Here is a 19,450-nt window from a genome sequence, read left to right as displayed (position 1 = left end):
GTCTTTATTTTTGTGTTATCACATAGGCAAACTTAATGAGTAAATGCAGGTACTGTATGATGGACAAATAACAGCCAATGAGTTGCGCTGACCTGCGTGTATAAAACAGTGTGCATGTGTTAATAAAGTTTCTCTTATTCTGGGTTGATTTCAGTCGGAGCGATGCTGGTGTGTGTTTGTTCTCTCGTGCCGCCAGCATTGGTCTAGGTCTGGCCCTGGGTAAGCACTGCAGAGTTGCTGGGCAATTCAACTCTTGACAACAATTTCTCATGGGAACGTTGATCATGGTTGAAATCAGGTCGTGCAAGAAGCAGCATTGGATTGCATTACTATCATTTAGCAGACGCTCTTAACTAGAGCGACAAAACAGATTAATCTGTTTATACAGCCGGATATTTACTGAGGCAATTGTGCATGGGTTAAAACCACTGGCCCATGGTACAACTGCAGTACCCTAGCAGTGAATCGAACCAGCGACCATTTGGTGACGAGTACTTACCACTCCACCACGCTGCTGCAATTACGTGCCTCTAGATCCTGATATTCATCCCCATCGCCGTGGGTTCCTACACCCCTATGATGTCCTTTATCGAAAATAGGGTTTTGATTTTATCCCTGAGCACATAAACAGAACCTTTCATGGTGCAGCTGTCACGACGAAATAAAACGGTCTTTTGCATCTTAAACCGAGACAGTAAGTGGCTCTGAAAAGAGCCTTTGGTGTTACAGTAGGTGACAAGTAACTTTACTTGGAGCTGGTGTACTTGGTGACGGCCTTGGTACCCTCGGACACGGCGTGTTTGGCCAGCTCTCCGGGCAACAGCAGGCGCACGGCAGTCTGGATCTCCCTGGAGGTGATGGTGGAGCGCTTGTTGTAGTGAGCCAAACGAGACGACTCACCGGCAATGCGCTCGAAGATATCGTTGACAAACGAATTCATGATGCCCATTGCCTTTGAGGAAATGCCAGTGTCAGGATGAACTTGTTTCAACACCTTATACACGTAGATTGCGTAGCTCTCCTTCCTAGACTTTCTGCGCTTCTTGCCGCCTTTACCAGCCGTCTTGGTGACGGCTTTCTTCGATCCCTTCTTGGGAGCAGACTTGGCTGGTTCAGGCATAACGCTCGTTTCTTCGCAGACACGAATGAATGCGCTCACCTCCCATACCTGGCCTACATATAGAGTGTATGCAAATTTGCCCACGATCTTTGCCCAATCAGTTTAAACAGGATCTCGTTGGCAGATTCTTCTAAAACGGATGACATTCAAATTCGATTGGCTGATTTTCTTGGGCGGGAAAACCACAAGTTGCACATCTATCGAAACAAAGCACTTCGACTACGACTTTCTTTCGCATTATTTATTAATCTTTATTTTTTGCAAGACAATTTACATTAAGTAGGTGACATTAGTCAAGAAATACTTTCAAGACGCATATGAAAAAGCGACAAACAAAAATCTGCATAGCATACATTATCGTGTATGATTAAACTATAAACATCTCATACACACCAAACTGATATGCCACAAATGTATGTAACTGTATACAGTTACAATGAAAGCATGTTCCAAGTCTGGGCTTGCCTAAAAACTAAATCAGCTGGTACAAAAATATCAGTTGTCCTTCTTTGGCAATATCCCACAGCTTCATTTTTCTTTATTTTTCAACAATGCAAAATAAAGCATGTTTTTGGACAGTTTCTCATCAAAAACGCCTTCAAAATCCCTCGTTACTATCAACTCGTACAACAAAATATTTCAACATTTATCCAACGGCAATCTCAAAACGCTCCATGCTTTCATCAGTCAGGCAATAAGACATAAAAGCCTTGCGAAGGCTGCTGTAGATCTCAATCTTTGTGGGAAAGGGCAAGCTCCGGGAAATCCGCTCCCGTGGACGGCGAAGGGGGCAACACACGCGCTCAGCTACATCGCCGCTTGAGGGAAAAATACAACGTAACAATCCAAGGTTGCTGCAGCCCGTTTCGGTAAAGCGCAACAATGTTTTCTTAAATGTGTCAGTGAACGTGGAACGTCTAACTCTTTAGACTGGGGAAGTGGGCGGCTCTGAAAAGAGCCTTTGGACTGGTTTTTAGTTCTGGTTTCACTGTAGGATTGACGTTTAGCCTCCGAAACCGTACAGAGTGCGACCCTGACGTTTCAAAGCGTACACCACATCCATGGCAGTGACAGTCTTCCTCTTAGCATGCTCGGTGTAGGTGACGGCATCGCGAATAACGTTCTCCAAAAACACCTTCAGCACACCGCGCGTCTCCTCGTAAATCAGACCAGAGATACGCTTGACACCACCTCGCCGAGCAAGGCGACGAATTGCGGGCTTGGTGATACCCTGGATGTTATCACGAAGAACCTTACGATGACGCTTGGCGCCTCCCTTCCCCAAACCTTTTCCACCTTTTCCTCTTCCAGACATTTTCCAACACCTTCGTTGTTACAGCCTGCAACAGAAGTAATGTTTGGCAGTTGAAGTGCACGCTCATATTCTCTGAAAGACGACCTCATTGAGGCCCCATACTCAAAGAAAAGGCGGTTCGCGTTAGAGCCCGCCTCCTTCAAGCAGGGATCAAAGAGTCAACGATGCTTTTCCAGCATGTCATACTCGTGCGAATTGTTAGCATAGCAACAATTACTATAATGGAATATCTGTTGCTTTCGACACGAACATTTTCAAATCGAAATATGGTGCCTACCTTTGCTTGTCCCCCTAAGAGCACCCACAAAACAGTTTACCGCGACAGTACACGGTCAAAGTAACATTATAATTCAGAGGTGTCAAAACACGTCGCATGAGACGGTCGTCCCTGTTCCCCTCTAACAACAACTCCAAGAAATTCCATCTCGGTCGAGCCCCTGTCCACAGGAGGGGAGGCAGCTGACCACAGCCAGCCTTCACTCAAGAGCTCTGACACAGCAGGTCAGAGACGCATGCATGAAGAGAGGTTCTGCCCCAGAGCACAGGAGTCAGGAAGCTGAGAGATGGGGAGAGATCCTGTCCCACAACACCACAGCAGTGAACAGTTTTCTTGAGTAGTGAGTACTGTAATTCAGAAATGCTCTCAAAGTGACAAAGTAGAGAACAGTCTCCAAATTGAGTTCTTCTTGTTCATTCACTTTCCCTATAATTCCTGGACAATCAAAATATAGCAGAAAACACGCCCGGTACCAGGAAAAAATACAGAGGGGTGCAATTTCAATCCACTGGGGGGCACAAAAAGTCAAATACTACGTAGACACGGGGATATAAGGAGAGCACTGGGGGTGCACTGAGGTCCTTCTGGGGGTGCAATGCACCCCTACTCACCCACCCCATGCATTGATAGGAACGTGATCTACAGCACTCCGCTGCTAAAAAAAACTGCTACACACGGTCATGTCCTACTGTGAAAACATAAGTAAAACAATGCAATGGTGACTCCCTCTTGTGAGTTACGTCGCCGGTCTGCAGGTAGATACATACATGCTTTATCCAGCCATGTATTCCGTCTTCTCTTCAGATTCACTTAAACAATAGTACGTTGTCACCTCATAACACCAATAGCCTAAAGACACCACCGATGATACATTTTAGCACGGACACCGTAGCGAACAAACGGAAGCTACCCTCACCTTAATGGAACTACAAGCTGCAAACAAACCATGGGAAGAAGGGACCCGGAAAATGGCAAGGACCCAATAGGATTAAGCAGGCTGCCACTGGGCATGCTGTGAAGTGGGGAAGGGCTGGAGCCACTAGTGGGGGAAGCACTGGCCCTACATCACCTTTCCTCTGTCACAATATCAAACAGCTAAACTCGCATGTCGCAACATGATGAAAATCACGCACAGCATGACTACGAGGTAACTGGGATTTCACTCCCTCCAGGAAATATACGACACCGTGGTTCTTCAACATCACCGTCATCAAATCCACTGTCGAACTCTTCAGATACACGACAATGTACTGAATAAGCACGCATTTATATCACACACAAAGTGTGGAAACCTAACTATAAATATGCACGACGAAACATAAAACATAAATAAACATACATCGCTGGCTGCACACAACCATGAGAGAATGAGTCCACTTGAAGAAACATAAAATCTTCAAACGGGCAATGCCATATCAATTTTAAACTCAAACATTTAAGCGGAGTGTAAAAACTTCTCCCGCTTCACATTTCTTCATGGAGGAGACTGCAACAACTAAATGTGTCCCTGTGCAAACGTACGTCCTGCGTAGTGGACGTAGTAATACAAAACGAATCAATATTCATTAAAATAAATTACATAAACAATATATGTAAACATACCATAACAAATAATGACATGAATAATATTTATGGCAGTTAAATGGGAGAAGCAGTCACTTATTGCTCATACTTCTCCAGGCTGGATTAGTGTACTGTTTGATTTATGCTCCGTTTTCCCTAATGAAATTCAATTGACCAGGAGGCCAGAGATTTACCTAGTGTCATATAAAGCCATTGTCCATGTGCCGTATTGCTTAGCTGATAGCGGATGTGACGAAGACAGTAAAAGTGTTTTTCTTGTGATTATTACTTTTTTTTTTTTTTAAAAAAACGTTTATCAACACAAATATTCTACAGAGATGAAGGACCTTGTATAAAAGACCCCCACCCCAAACAACCTGCACTTCCCACAACAGACCAGCTGAATGGTATACACAAAATGTATTGATGGAAAAAATTAAGAACACAGCTGTAAAGATACTAAAAGTTGACAAAGATATGGAATGTCTTAATTAGACATGGGCCTTATTCCCTGTTTTGATCACTGTAAAAGAAGCATAGTTCACTTGCAGTACAAAGGTCTAAAGTAACATCTAAACATTTAAAAATCTTTTCAAAGCAAGGTGCTGTTTCTGTACTGCCCAGCATATGGTCGAGTTCAGTATTCCCAACTGTGTAAAAAAGCACCACCTTGCAGAAAACATAGCATAATGCAGAGGGTTTGGGGTATGCTTTGTGATGAACTGTGGCAGGTGTCATTTACTAGAAATGGCTCCAGAAAATTGCAAAAGTAGACAATTTGTCTGAGGAACCTATACTGTCCCAGCGGCACTTCTTCTGAGTAAATGAGTGGATCGATCCTGTCCCTGAACACACTTTCAGAGTGCAGATCTTTTCAGACTATTATGACTATGTCCACGGGAGTCTCCGTGAAAGGGGATGGACCACCGCCAACTATAACAGTGCTTGGGTTATTCAGAATCAAAGGGGAGCGCCACCTGAATATGAAGGATTTATTTGTGATGTTCTGAGAAAACCAGCAGGCTGTATGTTAAATAATAAGTAAAGTTAACAAGTAAAAGCAACACTTATGGAACATGCACCTGAAACAGCTCTCTTGTCACGAGGACAAAACACCACAAAGGACCCAGGAAGTCCCAAACACCCAAGAGAATAATCATCCTCCTGTGCCTTCACTCAACCCACTTGGTATTTGGGGAATGTAGGCGAGGGGGCCGTAGCGCTTCAAGCACAAGCCAAGGACACAATTACACGTCACCTTAATCCACATGAAAACATGGAATACGACAACAGAGATCTGCGCTTCTGAGACACACTGAAGTGGCTCTTAAAAGAGCCGTTGGATATCCGGTTTAGACCGTGTACTGGCGCACTTCAAGCGCGCTCCCCTCGGATGCGGCGGGCCAGCTGAATGTCCTTGGGCATGATGGTCACTCTCTTGGCGTGGATGGCGCAGAGGTTGGTGTCCTCAAACAGGCCAACCAGATAGGCCTCGCTGGCCTCCTGCAGAGCCATGACGGCAGAGCTCTGGAAACGCAGATCGGTCTTGAAGTCCTGGGCAATTTCTCTCACCAGCCGCTGGAAAGGCAGTTTGCGAATCAGAAGCTCGGTGGACTTCTGGTAACGGCGGATTTCTCGCAGAGCCACTGTGCCAGGCCTGTAGCGGTGAGGTTTCTTCACACCGCCTGTAGCAGGCGCGCTCTTACGCGCAGCCTTAGTGGCCAGCTGCTTCCTGGGGGCCTTGCCACCAGTAGATTTGCGGGCAGTCTGCTTGGTTCTAGCCATCTCGACACCACACTCGCCTGTTGACAGAAAAGTAGCAGTAATACGCTCAGCACATCGTTATATCGCGTAACAGTCAAAGGCTGATTGGATGAGCTCATACGGAGCTCTCATTGGTCTGCACCTCACTTCGTTGTCTGTGGCCATTGGGTCATCGTTTCTGCCGCCTAAAATTCAAACATCTTTCTCTCTACTCCCGCCTTCTTTCCCAACCTTCTCGCAAGCCTTCCTCAAATACAACGCCCTTTAAAATAAAATCCCATTTTACTGCTCTCCTCCCTGTAACGTTCTTTCACCAGTACCAAATGCGCTTTCACAAGCTAACGAATCATTGCAGTTACTTGATCACAATGACGCTACACTTCCGCCTAATCATGGGCAAGAGAGGTCACTAAACAAGATCAACAACTCGGATGATGACTTAATGAAGCCTTCATCCACCTCATTTATTTTGCAGCTGTTGGGGAGTCGTTGCGGAGTGCGCGATGCCGCTGAAATATATTGTTGATAAATATGTGGCAACTGGTTTAACGTTGACCGCAGGTACACTCAAGTTGTCAAGTCAATTGTTTTGCGCATTTTAAAGACACCAGTGGGTGGCTCTTAAAAGAGCCTTTGGGCCTGGGGCCAGAGGTGGTCACTGCGACAATTACTTGGCCTTGACAGCTTTCTCGGTCTTCTTGGGAAGCAGCACAGCCTGGATGTTAGGCAAAACTCCGCCCTGAGCGATAGTGACACCGCCCAGAAGCTTGTTCAGCTCTTCGTCGTTACGCACCGCAAGCTGCAGGTGACGGGGAATGATACGGGTCTTGTTGTCCCGAGCAGCATTGCCAGCCAGTTCAAGGATCTCAGCCGTAAGGTACTCGAGCACGGCGGCCAAGTAGACAGGGGCACCTGCGCCGACGCGCTTGGCATAGTTTCCTTTGCGCAGCAATCTGTGAACGCGACCGACCGGGAACTGGAGTCCAGCCCTGGACGAACGAGTCTTGGCTTTAGCCCTAGTTTTGCCACCAGTTTTACCCCTTCCGCTCATGTTTGGCCTTGCTACGTTCTCTCGACAACTGTCAAATAACGCATCTACCCCCTCACGAGCCTACCTTATAGCCACATGCAACGCATTCATTGGATAAGGCTTCGATGGCATTCCATCCAATCACATCGGAACAGGCCTTTTGCGCGGGCGCTCAACTTTTACAATGTTACCGGTGGAGAATTCAACATGTCACTGAAATGTATCGATACAACAGCCTCCACACTGAGCCATTCATCACTTGTAAACGTGTAGTCGACATGTATAGAGATACAATTATTGAATATGCGTTATTTACTTTTTAAGTAGTCTGTGTTGCTCCTCTGCACTGTTTCTTTCCCCGTGTCTGTGCATTACTTGTGGTGTACAGTGATAAACCTGTTTCTCACTAGTGGGATCCGTACTGTTACTAAATGACATGCAGGGGCAATCCAGCATTGATTCACTAAATGCTGTTACTGAGGTGCTAAGTAGAGCGTGAGAGCAGTGGCAAGTTAGCACGAAGGGAGAGGCGCACGAAGATCTGAACAAGAGCTCTTTAAGGGAGCTGCACGCGTACTCACAGAAATAGAGCTGGCTATACAGCACACTCGCAACTGCAGGCATACAAGCAAGAGAGCTAAGCAGAACGTGTTTGCGCTTTCAGGAAGCTTTTGGGTGGCCCTTAAAAGAGCCTTTGCTGTGCGAGAAATGAACTTTCAAGTGTTCACTTCTTCTTGGGAGCCGCCTTCTTGGCTTTGGTGGTCTTGGGTTTGGCCACCTTGGGCTTGGCGGCCTTGGCTTTCTTGGGACTCTTGGTCGCCTTCTTGGCTGCTACTGGCTTCTTAGCTTTCTTGGGGCTCTTGGTCGCCTTCTTGGGTGACTTCTTGGCGGCGGGCTTCTTCGCCGCTGCCTTCTTAGGCTTCTTGGCGGCAGCGGGTTTCTTGGCGGCCGGCTTTTTAGCCTTAGGAGCCGCTTTCTTAGCGGGTTTCTTTTTCGCAGCCTCGGCTTGCTTTTTGTTGAGCTTGAAAGAACCAGAAGCGCCGGTTCCCTTGGTCTGTAACAGGGTCTCCTTCTTCACCAGGCTCTTGAGTGCCAGCTTGACGCGGGAGTTGTTCTTCTCCACATCGTAGCCGCCGGCCGCCAGAGCTTTCTTCAGGGCGGCGAGGGACACTCCGCTCCTCTCCTTGGAAGCGGACACGGCCTTGACGATCAGTTCTCCAACGCTGGGGCCCGATTTCTTGGGCTTGCTTGCTGCTTTCTTTCTGGGGGCCTTGGCCGGCGCGGGGGCGGCGGGAGCTGGTGCGACTTCAGCCATTTTTTTCTTCACTCGGTTCTCTTGTCTAATACGCGCGCAGTCTGTAGCACAGTCTGATTCAGAGCTGTTCGCCAAGCAGGGGGTTGATGTTAAACGTCACATGAGAACCGTGTAGACTCAACTCATCGGCAACAATTCGGTGCTGCCGTCACCTCTGTCCGCTTGTGTTTTCTCTTCGTGCAAAAGAGTAAAAAAATCAACCCTGACACTGTTGTACAGGTGAAAATAGCACGGAATACTGACGGAAAGCCTTTCCGCTCGCATCACACCACTCCGTGTTACGGAGTTCCGCTATATTTTTGTGCGACATGCCCAAAACCTAGCCACTTTGCGGGGAGACAGAACCCCTCATACTGCTTTTCGTGCAGATTTTCACACTTAAAGCGGATAAAACATTTGCTGCACTCATTTCGTGTTATCCATTCGCTCAAGACCCATGTGCAGCTCGAAGAGACGATGCCAGTCGTTTCTTAACCCAACGTCAGTTTTAAATCGGACTCCTTCTGTGCCAGTTAAAGCACACATCAAACAGCGTTTCCTCTTCGCTGCCAGTGGATGAGATTTTGATCACTACCGTCGTCTGCCTCTCTGTCGTCCTGACCGCATATGTTATCGGGGGTTCTCAAATCAATTCCACTGCCCCCGCTGGGCTCTGCGGACCATAACTGTATTCAACTCATCCCCAAGTACAGATCTGTCTTGAGAAGGGAACAAGTGCAAATCAAGGAAGTAAAGGAATGGACGGAAGAATCAGTTATGTGCCTTCAGGAGTGTTATGACTGCACAGACTGGGACACTTTTAAGGAATCCTGTAATGACTTGGATGAACTCACTGATGTGGTGTGTTCATATGTGGCTTTTTGTAGGGATATGATCATCCCATGTAAACAAATCAAGATTTATCCTAATAATAAACCATGGGTGAATGGGTCTATAAAAAACTGTCTGCGGAAAAAAAGGCAGGCCCAGAAACATGGTACTGCCACTGACTTACATGCAGCCACCAAAGAGCTGAAAACTGAGATATCCAAAGCCAAACAAAGATATAAATCCAAACTTGAACAAAGAATGGCTGAGAACAACCTTGGCTCTGCCTGGTCCAGTATGAAAACTATAGCTGGTATTCAGAACCAGAGTAACAGTAGCCATAGCTCCCTTGAGGGTTTTAAATCTGATAATGAGCTTGCTAATGCATTGAATTGTTTTTATAACCGTTTTGATAAGTTTGATTTCAGTCAGGAGGTTGAAGAACTTCAATATAAACTCAAAAATAATCAGTACACCAACATTACATGTACAGATGTTGAAAATGTCTTCCTTAAGACAAAAATTAATAAAAGTCATGGACCAGATAATGTATGTGGGCGTGTAATTAAGTTATGTACAAGAGAGTTGAGCCCGATATTCCATTTCATCTTTAACAAATCTCTACAGACACAACATGTACCCAAGGTCTGGAAACATGCTGCTGTGGTCCCTGTCCCCAAATGTAGTAGGCCAAATACTTTGAATGATTTTAGACCCATCGCTTTAACCTCAATTGTAATGACAAATTTTGAAAAGTTGGTAAGGTCACAAATTTTAAGGCACACTGAACATGCACTGGACCCCATGCAGTTTGCTTATAGGCCAAACAGAGGAGTAGAAGATGCCACCCTTACTCTACTTCATGTGCTTCTTAAACATCTTGAAGGAAGTGGGTCTCATGCACAAATTCTATTTATTGATTTTTCATCTGCTTTTAACACAATCCAACCGCACATTTTAGTAAATCGTCTTCTTGCACAATTTGATTTAAGTTTTAACCTTATTGGTTGGATTCTGGACTTTTTAACAAATACGACACAGGAAGTCAGGGTAAGTGGAGTCATGTCTGGTCAGCTTTGCTCCTCCACAGGTTCACCACAAGGGTGCGCCCTCTCACCCCTTCTGTTCATCCTGTATACGAACATGTGTCAGAGCAAATATGTCAATAGGACTATTATGAAATATGCTGATGACTCTGTGATTGTGAGCCTGCTGCAGAAGAATGAAAGAGGCCATGGGCCAATAATAGAAGATTTTGTCCAGTGGTGTGAGGAATCTCACCTTCAGCTGAACATATCCAAAACGAAGGATATGAATATTGATTTTGGAAAAAACCTAAGATATGAGGCCACTACTGTGAAAGGTGAAACAGTGGAACAAGTCACATCCTATAAATACTTAGGGACAATCATTGACTCCAAATTAAACTTCCAGGAGAATTGTGAAGCTGTTTGCAAGAAAGGACAACAGCGGTTACATTGCCTGAGGAAGCTGTTCCACTTTAATGTTGATAAGACCATGATGACTTTATTTTATCGCACTTTTATTGAATCAGTCATATCCTTCTGTTTAGCATCATGGTTTGGCAATGTTCCCCTTACACACAAGAATCGCCTATATCAAATTGTTAAGTGGTCAAGTAAACTGACTGGTGAGTCGCAGCTGCACCCTTCTTCTCTATACACAAGTCAACTACAGCGGATAGCAATGGCTATCCTAGATGATAGCCAACACCCCCTGCACAGTGAGTTCCAATACCTCCCCCTTGGACAGAGGCTGGCAGTACCAGGTTACAGGACAAATAGATTTGAAAACAGCTTTGTTCCTGCTGCAACTATTCTGCTAAACAAAATGTAAATCTAGATTGCTGTTTACCTCTACAATTGCATAATGCACTTTAGGTTTACTGTATGTACTGTAACCACTTAAGCACTTTAATTGCACCTAAGTTTGCACTGTAAGATATGTTTATTGTACTTATACTATGCAAACAACAAGTCAGTAAGGTCATGTAGGGCAAGTGTTATGCATAGTTACACGCTCCAACATTTTTAACCTTTTTATGTGTGTGTATGTGTGTGTGTGTGTGTGCATGTCATATATGTTATAGGTCATATGTCAGCACTGTCTTTGTAATATTTATTTTTGTGTATATTGTATGTTTTAAATTCCATGTTACATGTGTCATGTGTTTTTTGTAGCTTACATGTTACGGACACCCATCTCTCTCTTGAACTGCAAAACCAGTTTACCCACGGGTACCAATAAAGTAAACTGAACTGAATTGAACTGAACTGAACATGCATGCAACACAAACTTTTTTTCTGATTGCCTTTTCAACATTGCCTGTGGTCGAAACCAGAAATCGCGCAGGAAGCAGCATACCATTACACTATTGTCATCCAGCAGAGGCTCATATACACAGTTTTGTTTATACAGCTGGCTATTTACTGAGGTAGCTGTGGGTTAAGTACCTTACCCAAGGAGTGCACCGGTGGGATTCGATTCAGCGACCTTTTGGTTCCTTACCACAACACCACACTGCCGCTATTGTTCTAGTTCCTGATATCCGTCCCCCTATCCGTGGACTTGTGCGATCTTAATATTCTGTATACTTCCCTTGTCATTTGGGTCAAAAATGATCCACCTTCGCCACACCCGCATGATAAAGCCTCTTAACTGAAATTTAAGACCCAAATCTATTTTGCGTGAAGAACATCATGTCACTCATCAACAGCTTGAACTGTTTTCGTACTTCACAGTGCGGAGAGACTGCAATGGTTATCTGTACGCTACTTGGTTTTACTACAAATCACACAATAATTGATTTTTGTTTGTTTGTTTTTGCTACAATCGATGTTCGTTCTTTATTTCTTATATAGTCCCTGCAAAGGTATAAAAATGGATTGCACTTTTCTTTCAGCAAGAGATAGCACATGACGACCATGGAAGTTTCAGTGAATTTTATTGAAAGGAAATACAGCAATAACATTCTTGAACTTTTCGGCAAACATAATGACTTAATTTAAGTCTTATTTTGGGAAGCGTAAGCACCAAGAACATGGCTGTGTATTTCTCTGTTTAGCAGATGTATGTATGCAAGTCTGCAAGCATGGGCTTTACAGATGTATTTCTCACATTTGTAACACATTGTGCTTGTTTTACGGTTCGTCTATGGGTGTGCTGAATTGGCAAACCTGCCCCGGCTGTGGCCTCAGGTGGATGACATCTGCAGCACCTTTATAACACTATGACACCACTCCTGACTCCATTCCATGTGAGAAAACAATTCTCTCCTGCAAGAAATGTTTGGTTTGAAATGGTGTAGAAAACTGAGGTGGGGGGGGGGGGGGGGGGGCTGTTGTTGTTCAATTGTAAGCACACACTTTCTCATTCCCTGTGTACTAGAAATGTCAAGTTTATTTTCTCTGAAATGGTGTATATATCGTAGTCAGCTTTACATTGTTCCCAGGCCTGAGGCCCACTGAGAGCAAGCCTAAGGCAACAGTGGCAAGGAAAAATTCCCTAATTTACATGAATAAACCTTGAGCAGAACCCAGCTCAGAGGGGGAGCCGGCACTGGGCAGATAGAATTACATAGAATACTTGAAATTTTACAATGTATTTTAAGACATTTGAGTTTTCATAGACTGTAGTAAATAACAGTAATTATAAAATGTATCCTAGAGAATGTCCGGTTCTTGGCACGCAGTTGGCTTGATAGGCAAGGCAGCGAAGTAACAGGACTGGAGATCGGGGTGTGATGCTTGGACTACAGCTCCAGGCAGGAGCCCGGAGCAGGGACAGGAAACAAATAGAGAACAATGATTAGTGGATGGTAAGAACAACATGAATGTACAGCAGAGAGTTAGGAGAGGAGGGGCAGGGAAAAAAGGTGCCAGTGTGCAACAAGGAAAAAAAACCCTGGCAGACTAACATTATGGCAGCATAACTAGGGGACGGGAGGCAAGGAACTGGCATAGTCACGAGGGCTACCCTAAGGCAGTCAACACCAGTTCACTGCACAGAGTCCATGTCATGACAGCAATGACCACTTAGTCCACCAGAGACTCTATGATCCATGCCAGCACCAGGCCATGTCCCTCAGCTAAAGGATTTACTGTATAGATATGTTTTTCTCCAAGACTTAAAGGTGGAGAGAGAGTCTGCTCCCCGAACCTCGGTAGGTACACTGTTCCACAGGAGAGGGGCTCGATAGGAAAAGGCTCTACCGCCTGTAGCAGTTTTGCCCACTCTTGGAATGATGAGAAGCCTGGCATTTTGGGAAAGAAGGGCTCTTTGTGGAAGGTATGGATGAAGAAGGTCCTTAAAATAATATCCTGGAGTCCATGCCGAACCTCCTCAGCTGACGGAGGAAGAAGAGTCACTGCTTTGCTGCCTTCATGACCACACCTATGTGGTGTGACCAGCTCAGATCCTCGCTCATATTTATCCCCAGGAATCTGAAGCAGCCGATCCTCTCCACTGCTGTTCCCTCAATGTGGATGGGGGCGTGCCCCCCTCCCTGCAGCCTCCTGTAGTCCATGATTAGCTCCTTGGTCTTGCTGATGTTGAGCAGGAGGTTGTTGTCCTGATACCATGATGTCAGGGCTCTCACCTCTGCTCTATAGGCAGACTCGTCTCCGTCTATGATGCAGCCGATGATTGGTGGTGTCGTCAGCAAACTTTATCACAGTGTTGGAGCTGTGATATGTGCTTATGGCGAGTATGAGCACATTTTCAAAAAAAAGCGACACAGCTGCAGTGGCAAAAGAGAGACAATTGGCGCGGGATAGAATTGCTGCCTCAGTCAATGCATAAGTTTGAATGCAGTACTCTTTTCATTTAACATTTAACCACACTTCCTTTTAATATTACAGGTGAAAAAGTGGTGGAATGTTATTGAATAAAATTCTGTTGTCATTTAGGTGCAATCCCATGTGCACAAAGTGCACTTGGCAACAGTTGAAATATAAATGATGAAATATAAAAACATAGTTCAAAAAGGTAAGCCATATTTGGCTTAGGCTTTTGAAATATGATTAAAGCCAAAGTAAGTATAATTCAGTGGCTATATCAACTTGTAGCAGCTTTAACCCCCAACAGAATGCTGTTTTAAAACACATAAATGTCCTCTCGCCTAATATCCTACTTAGTAGATGAACATTTGAGTTCTATTCAGCTAACAGAAAGAAGGCAGAGGGCCGCAAAATGGGTGGAGGGCCACCACCAAGGCAAAAGAGCTGGCCCTGAGACATAATACTGGGCGACCAGTGGCTGAAGGCATCCCTGAAGGGAGCTCATCTGAGCCAATCATTCCCCAGGACACAACTGCTACATAAGATGTGTGTATACTGTATATATATATACAATGTAATGGTCAGGTGTCCGAATACTTTTGTCCATATAGTGTGGGTATATATATATATATATATATATATATATATACTGTGGGCCAGTCAAGTTCTACCACACCAAACTCATCAAACCATGTCTTTATAGGCCTTGTTTTGTGCACTGGGGCACAGTCATGCTGGAATAGAAAAGGGCCTTCCCCAAACTATTGGCACAAAGTTGGAAGCATAGCATTGTCCAAAATGGCTTGGTATGCTGAAGCATTAAGATTGCCCTTCACTGGAGATAAGGGGCCTAGCCGAAACCCTGAAAAACAGGTGTAGCCAGATACTTTTGTCCATATATTATTATACATATATATATATTACATATACATATGTACATATATATTATACATATATATATACGTATTCCTTTTTTGGGTTTTTAATTTCTCCCAACTGTCACTGATGGTGTCATCTGATCCTCCCCTGCCACAACACCTCTCCTTGCAGTTGTAAGTACTCAATACTCCAAAGATTTTGCCAAATATAGTAGTTTAATGTATACTGAAACAAAATGCTCTTCATCACAGGATGATGATGAAGACATTGTTGTCTGCTGCCACAGAGAGGGATTCAGAAACGCCTACAGAAGTATACATCTTAATATTATGTATGGTAGCTACTGGAGGCGAATTGGGCGACTGGCAGTGAGAGTTTGGCGTCCTCATGTTGGTGTTTTATACTTGTTTTAAAGGTTTTTACATGTTCTTTCTTTTCTTAAATCAATTGTCTGAATGTTATGATTGAGTGCTCCTATTTTTGCTAATTTAAAATGGATCTTCTCTATCATCCCGTTTTCTGGATTCTGTTCAATTTATTGCTTGCCTGCGATGTCAACGGGGCTGTCTACCGGGGTCGGACTCAGTACACTAGAGATGTACTGCTGCAATTGAACTTTGCGAGTTTAGCTCGTGTGACAGATATCACGCTACAGCTACTGGACTGTATTCTGAGAGATTCTCATGAAACCTGTGGGGCAACGAGGGATAAGAAGAGGAAGCGGGGTAAACGAGGAGGCGTCAGACTACGCTTGAGGAAACAACGGCTCACCAGGATTCCTCTGCCCTCGGTGATCACGGGGAACGTCCAGTCCCTGAGGAACAAAGTGGACGGACTCCAGGGGTACTTCCGTTTTCAGAAGGACTTCAAAGACTGCTGCGTCTTGGCTTTCACTGAGACATGGCTCACTGAGCACTACCAGGACATGGTTTTGGAGCGCCGTTTCGTCTGGATCGAAAGGCTGAAGTGACGAGGAAAAAACAAGGTGGTGGGGTATGTTTATATTTTAACAAACGATACTGTAGCTCCGTGAATGTCAGAGAACGCATTTGTACGCCAGATGTCGAACTTTTATCGGTATCGTTACGTCCTTTCTTCCTGCCCCGTGAGTTTCCACAACTTTTTATGACAATAGTGTACATCCACCCGAAGGCAAATGCCGCCTCTGCCTCTATCGCTATCTTCGATGTGGTGCAAAAACTGCAGTCGATTTCACCTGATGCACCAAACTTCATACTGGGTGATTTTAACCATGTGTCCCTTAAAAAGACACTTACTGACTTTTACCAGTATGTCTCCTGTCCCACTAGGCGGAATAAGACATTAGATCTTTGTTATGGGACAGTAAAGGACACTTATAAATCACTCCCTCTACCTCCACTGGGCTCTGCGCAGTCTGTGGATCATAACTGTGTGCATTTACTGCCCATATATAAAACGAATTTAAGGAAAGTGCAGACAAAGGATATAAAGGATATAAGGATATAAAGGTCTGGACTGAAGAATCTGTGCTCTGTCTGCAGGAATGTTATGACTGCACAGACTGGGACATGTTTAAACAATCTTGTGGTGATGATTTGGACAAACCTGCTGATGTAGCATGCTCATATGTTGCCTTTTGTAGGGACATGATCATTCCCTGTAAGCGAGTTAAAATTTACCCTAATAACAAACCATGGGTGACCAAATCCATTAAATCCAGCATACAGAACAAGAAAGTTGGTTTTAAACAGGGAGTATCCTCTGATCTGCATATAGCTACTAAGGAGCTGAAAATAGAAATCTTAAAAGCAAAACAGAATTATAAATCTGGACTAGAGAACAAGATGGCTGCAAATAACCTTGGCTCAGCCTGGTCTAGCATGAAAACTGTAACAGGCCTTCAGAATCCAAAGAACAGCAGTCAGGTTACCCTGGATGGCTTCAATTCAAAAAATAATCATTTTGATACTTTTGATTTTAGTAATGAAATTCAGGAAGTGAGTTACAAACTTGAGGATAGTCAGCACTTTGACATAGACTAAAAGAATGTGGAAAAGGCCTTCCTCTCGGTAAGAGTAAATAAAAGTCCTGGACCAAAAGATAACATCTGCGGTCGTTTACTTAAATCTTGCGCAAAAGAACTGAGTCCTGTATTCCACTACATTTTTAATCAGTCTCTACAGGCACAGCATGTACCTAAGGTTTGGAAGGATGCTGTGGTAGTCCCTGTTCCTAAATCTAGTTGCCCCAAAACTCTTAATGATTTTAGACTAGTTGCTCTTACATCAATTTTAATGAAAATCCTCGAAACACTGGTAAGGTCAGAAGTCTTAAGGTAAACTGAGCATGCGCTTGATCCCATGCAGTTTGCGTATAGGCCACATAGAGGAGTAGAGGATGCCACAGTCACTTTGCTTAATTTACTTGTTGAACACTTGGAAGGAAATAGGTTTCATGCTAGACTTCTAGTTGTTGTTTTTTCCTCTGCTTTTAACACAATTCAACCTCAGTATATTTAACTAGTAGGCTTTTAGAACAATTTGAATTGAGTAACAATCTTGTCGGCTTGATTCTTGACTTTTTAAATAACAGGACACAAAGAGTGAGGGTAAACGGAATTCTGTCTGACCAAGTTTGCTCCTCCACTGGCTCCCCACAAGGATGTGTGCATTCGTGGTGTGAGGAGTCCTGTCTTCAAGTAAACCTATAAGACAACAGACATTCAATTCATTTTTATTTACATTTCTTCATTTGGCAAACACTTTTATCCTACATAGGTTACAGTTCTTTACAATGTTATCTATTTATAAAGCTGGATATTTACTGAGGCAACTGTGGGTTAAGTACCTTGCCCAAGGGTACAGCATCAGTGTCCCAGCGGGGATTGAACCGGCAACCTTTTGGTTACGTCTTCAAATAAACTTATCTAAGACAACAGACATTCAATTCATTTTTGAATAGTGCTTTTTACAACACAAGTTGTCACAAAGCAGCCTTACATTGTTCCCAGGCCTGAGACCCCCTGAAAGCATGCCTAAGGCAACAGTGGCAAGGAAAAACTCCCTACCAAGAAGAAACCTTGAGCAGAACCCGGCTCAGAGGGAGAGCCCATCTGCTTCACCCCCCGTTCTATTGCGCTTGTGTCTGCGCCAGCCTTCACAACTTTCGCTTCCGTGCTCCATCCATTTCAATGCATGCTAGCCTATTGTGCAGTAATCGACGGATACAGTCTCCGCAAATACTTACGGTCACCGCCTCACAGAAAGTTGAAACTAGCTGCAGACTGGAGAAGAACAGTGACGTGATGTTTTCCGGATGAGTTTTAACCAATGGTAGCCTGTTTATGCGAGGTACTGGTACGAAAGCAGTGACTTTTTAATGGAATTGCGTATACGCTAGTAATTCATTGCCTGATCTCACAATCTCTGCATTCCGGATTTCCGACATGTGTCTTATTACTGACCCATTCGCGATCGACCACGTGTAAGGCCAGGTAAAACGGTTTTTGTCTCTCATGTGAAAGAGTGGGTGGCTCTGAAAAGAGCCTTTGGGTTGGATTTGTCATCACGTGCCTTCTACTTGGAGCTAGTATACTTGGTGACGGCCTTGGTACCCTCGGACACTGCGTGCTTCGCCAGCTCTCCGGGCAACAGCAGGCGCACGGCAGTCTGGATCTCCCTGGAGGTGATGGTGGAGCGCTTGTTGTAGTGAGCCAAACGAGACGACTCACCGGCGATGCGCTCAAAGATATCGTTGACAAACGAATTCATGATGCCCATTGCCTTTGAGGAAATGCCGGTATCAGGATGAACTTGTTTCAACACCTTGTACACGTAGATTGCGTAGCTCTCCTTCCTGGACTTTCTGCGCTTCTTGCCGCCCTTACCGGCCGTCTTAGTGACGGCTTTCTTCGATCCCTTCTTGGGAGCAGACTTGGCTGGTTCAGGCATAATGCTCGTTTCTTCGCAGACACGAATGAATGCTCTCACACACCATACGTGGTCTATATGTGAAGTGTATGCAAATTTGCCCACGATCTTTGCCCAACCAGTTATCGCAGGAAATCATTGGCAGATTCTTCTGAATCCGATGAAATTCAAATTCGATTGGCTAACATCCTTGGGCGGGAATACCACATGGCTAAACGTTAGTCGTCTATCGAAACAAAGAACTTCATTTGTGTGTGTGTGTGTATGTATGTATGTATGTATGTATGTATGTATGTATATTATTTCATATATATATAATTATATGCACAATTTTTACATTTCAACTTTACATTAATCATATTCAATCGAATACAACAGAAAACACTCCTAATGATTTACAATTAAACCATATTCCACGGCAGCGGTCTCTCGTTCCTACCATCCACAGTTCGTTTACGATTCAATTAAGCCTGGACTTGTCTAAAAACCAAACCAGCTGGTACAAAAAATATAAGTCCTTCTTTGGTGAGTTTCCCCACAGCTTCATTTTTACAACATTCACAACAACCCAAAAACATTTTTTCACCTGATTTCCTCATCAAAATCGATCCCTCGATACTATCAACTCGTACAACAGAATATTTCAACATTTACCCAACGGCAATCACAT

The 19,450-nt window shown here is 44.3% G+C and overlaps 5 protein-coding genes across 5 annotated transcripts; all 5 read right to left on the bottom strand.

The window, feature by feature from the left end:
• Window positions 1-745: 745 nt before the first annotated feature.
• Window positions 746-1,120, bottom strand: LOC118768748 (histone H2B). Its single transcript, XM_036515636.1, has one exon. The coding sequence runs from the start codon at window positions 1,118-1,120 to the stop codon at window positions 746-748; it is 375 nt and encodes a 124-aa protein (XP_036371529.1).
• Window positions 1,121-2,123: 1,003 nt separating this feature from the next.
• On the bottom strand, window positions 2,124-6,060 carry LOC118769236 (histone H3-like). Its single transcript, XM_036516278.1, has 2 exons — window positions 5,717-6,060; window positions 2,124-2,436 (listed from the first exon to the last, which is right to left on the bottom strand). Exons 1-2 carry the CDS (start codon window positions 6,058-6,060, stop codon window positions 2,124-2,126), a joined length of 657 nt encoding a protein of 218 aa, XP_036372171.1.
• A 646-nt stretch (window positions 6,061-6,706) lies between these two features.
• LOC118769241 (histone H2A-like) lies at window positions 6,707-7,090 on the bottom strand. The gene has a single exon (XM_036516284.1). It carries the CDS (start codon window positions 7,088-7,090, stop codon window positions 6,707-6,709), a length of 384 nt encoding a protein of 127 aa, XP_036372177.1.
• Window positions 7,091-7,793: 703 nt separating this feature from the next.
• LOC118769238 (histone H1-like) lies at window positions 7,794-8,384 on the bottom strand. Its single transcript, XM_036516281.1, has one exon. It carries the CDS (start codon window positions 8,382-8,384, stop codon window positions 7,794-7,796), a length of 591 nt encoding a protein of 196 aa, XP_036372174.1.
• A 10,042-nt stretch (window positions 8,385-18,426) lies between these two features.
• Window positions 18,427-18,801, bottom strand: LOC118769242 (histone H2B). Its single transcript, XM_036516285.1, has one exon. It carries the CDS (start codon window positions 18,799-18,801, stop codon window positions 18,427-18,429), a length of 375 nt encoding a protein of 124 aa, XP_036372178.1.
• Between the last annotated feature and the right edge of the window lie 649 nt (window positions 18,802-19,450).

Source organism: Megalops cyprinoides, chromosome 21 (genome assembly GCF_013368585.1).
Source record: "Megalops cyprinoides isolate fMegCyp1 chromosome 21, fMegCyp1.pri, whole genome shotgun sequence".
Classification (NCBI taxonomy): domain Eukaryota; kingdom Metazoa; phylum Chordata; class Actinopteri; order Elopiformes; family Megalopidae; genus Megalops; species Megalops cyprinoides.
Note: the sequence above shows the minus strand (reverse complement) of the source record. Positions and strands in the feature narration are given on the sequence as shown.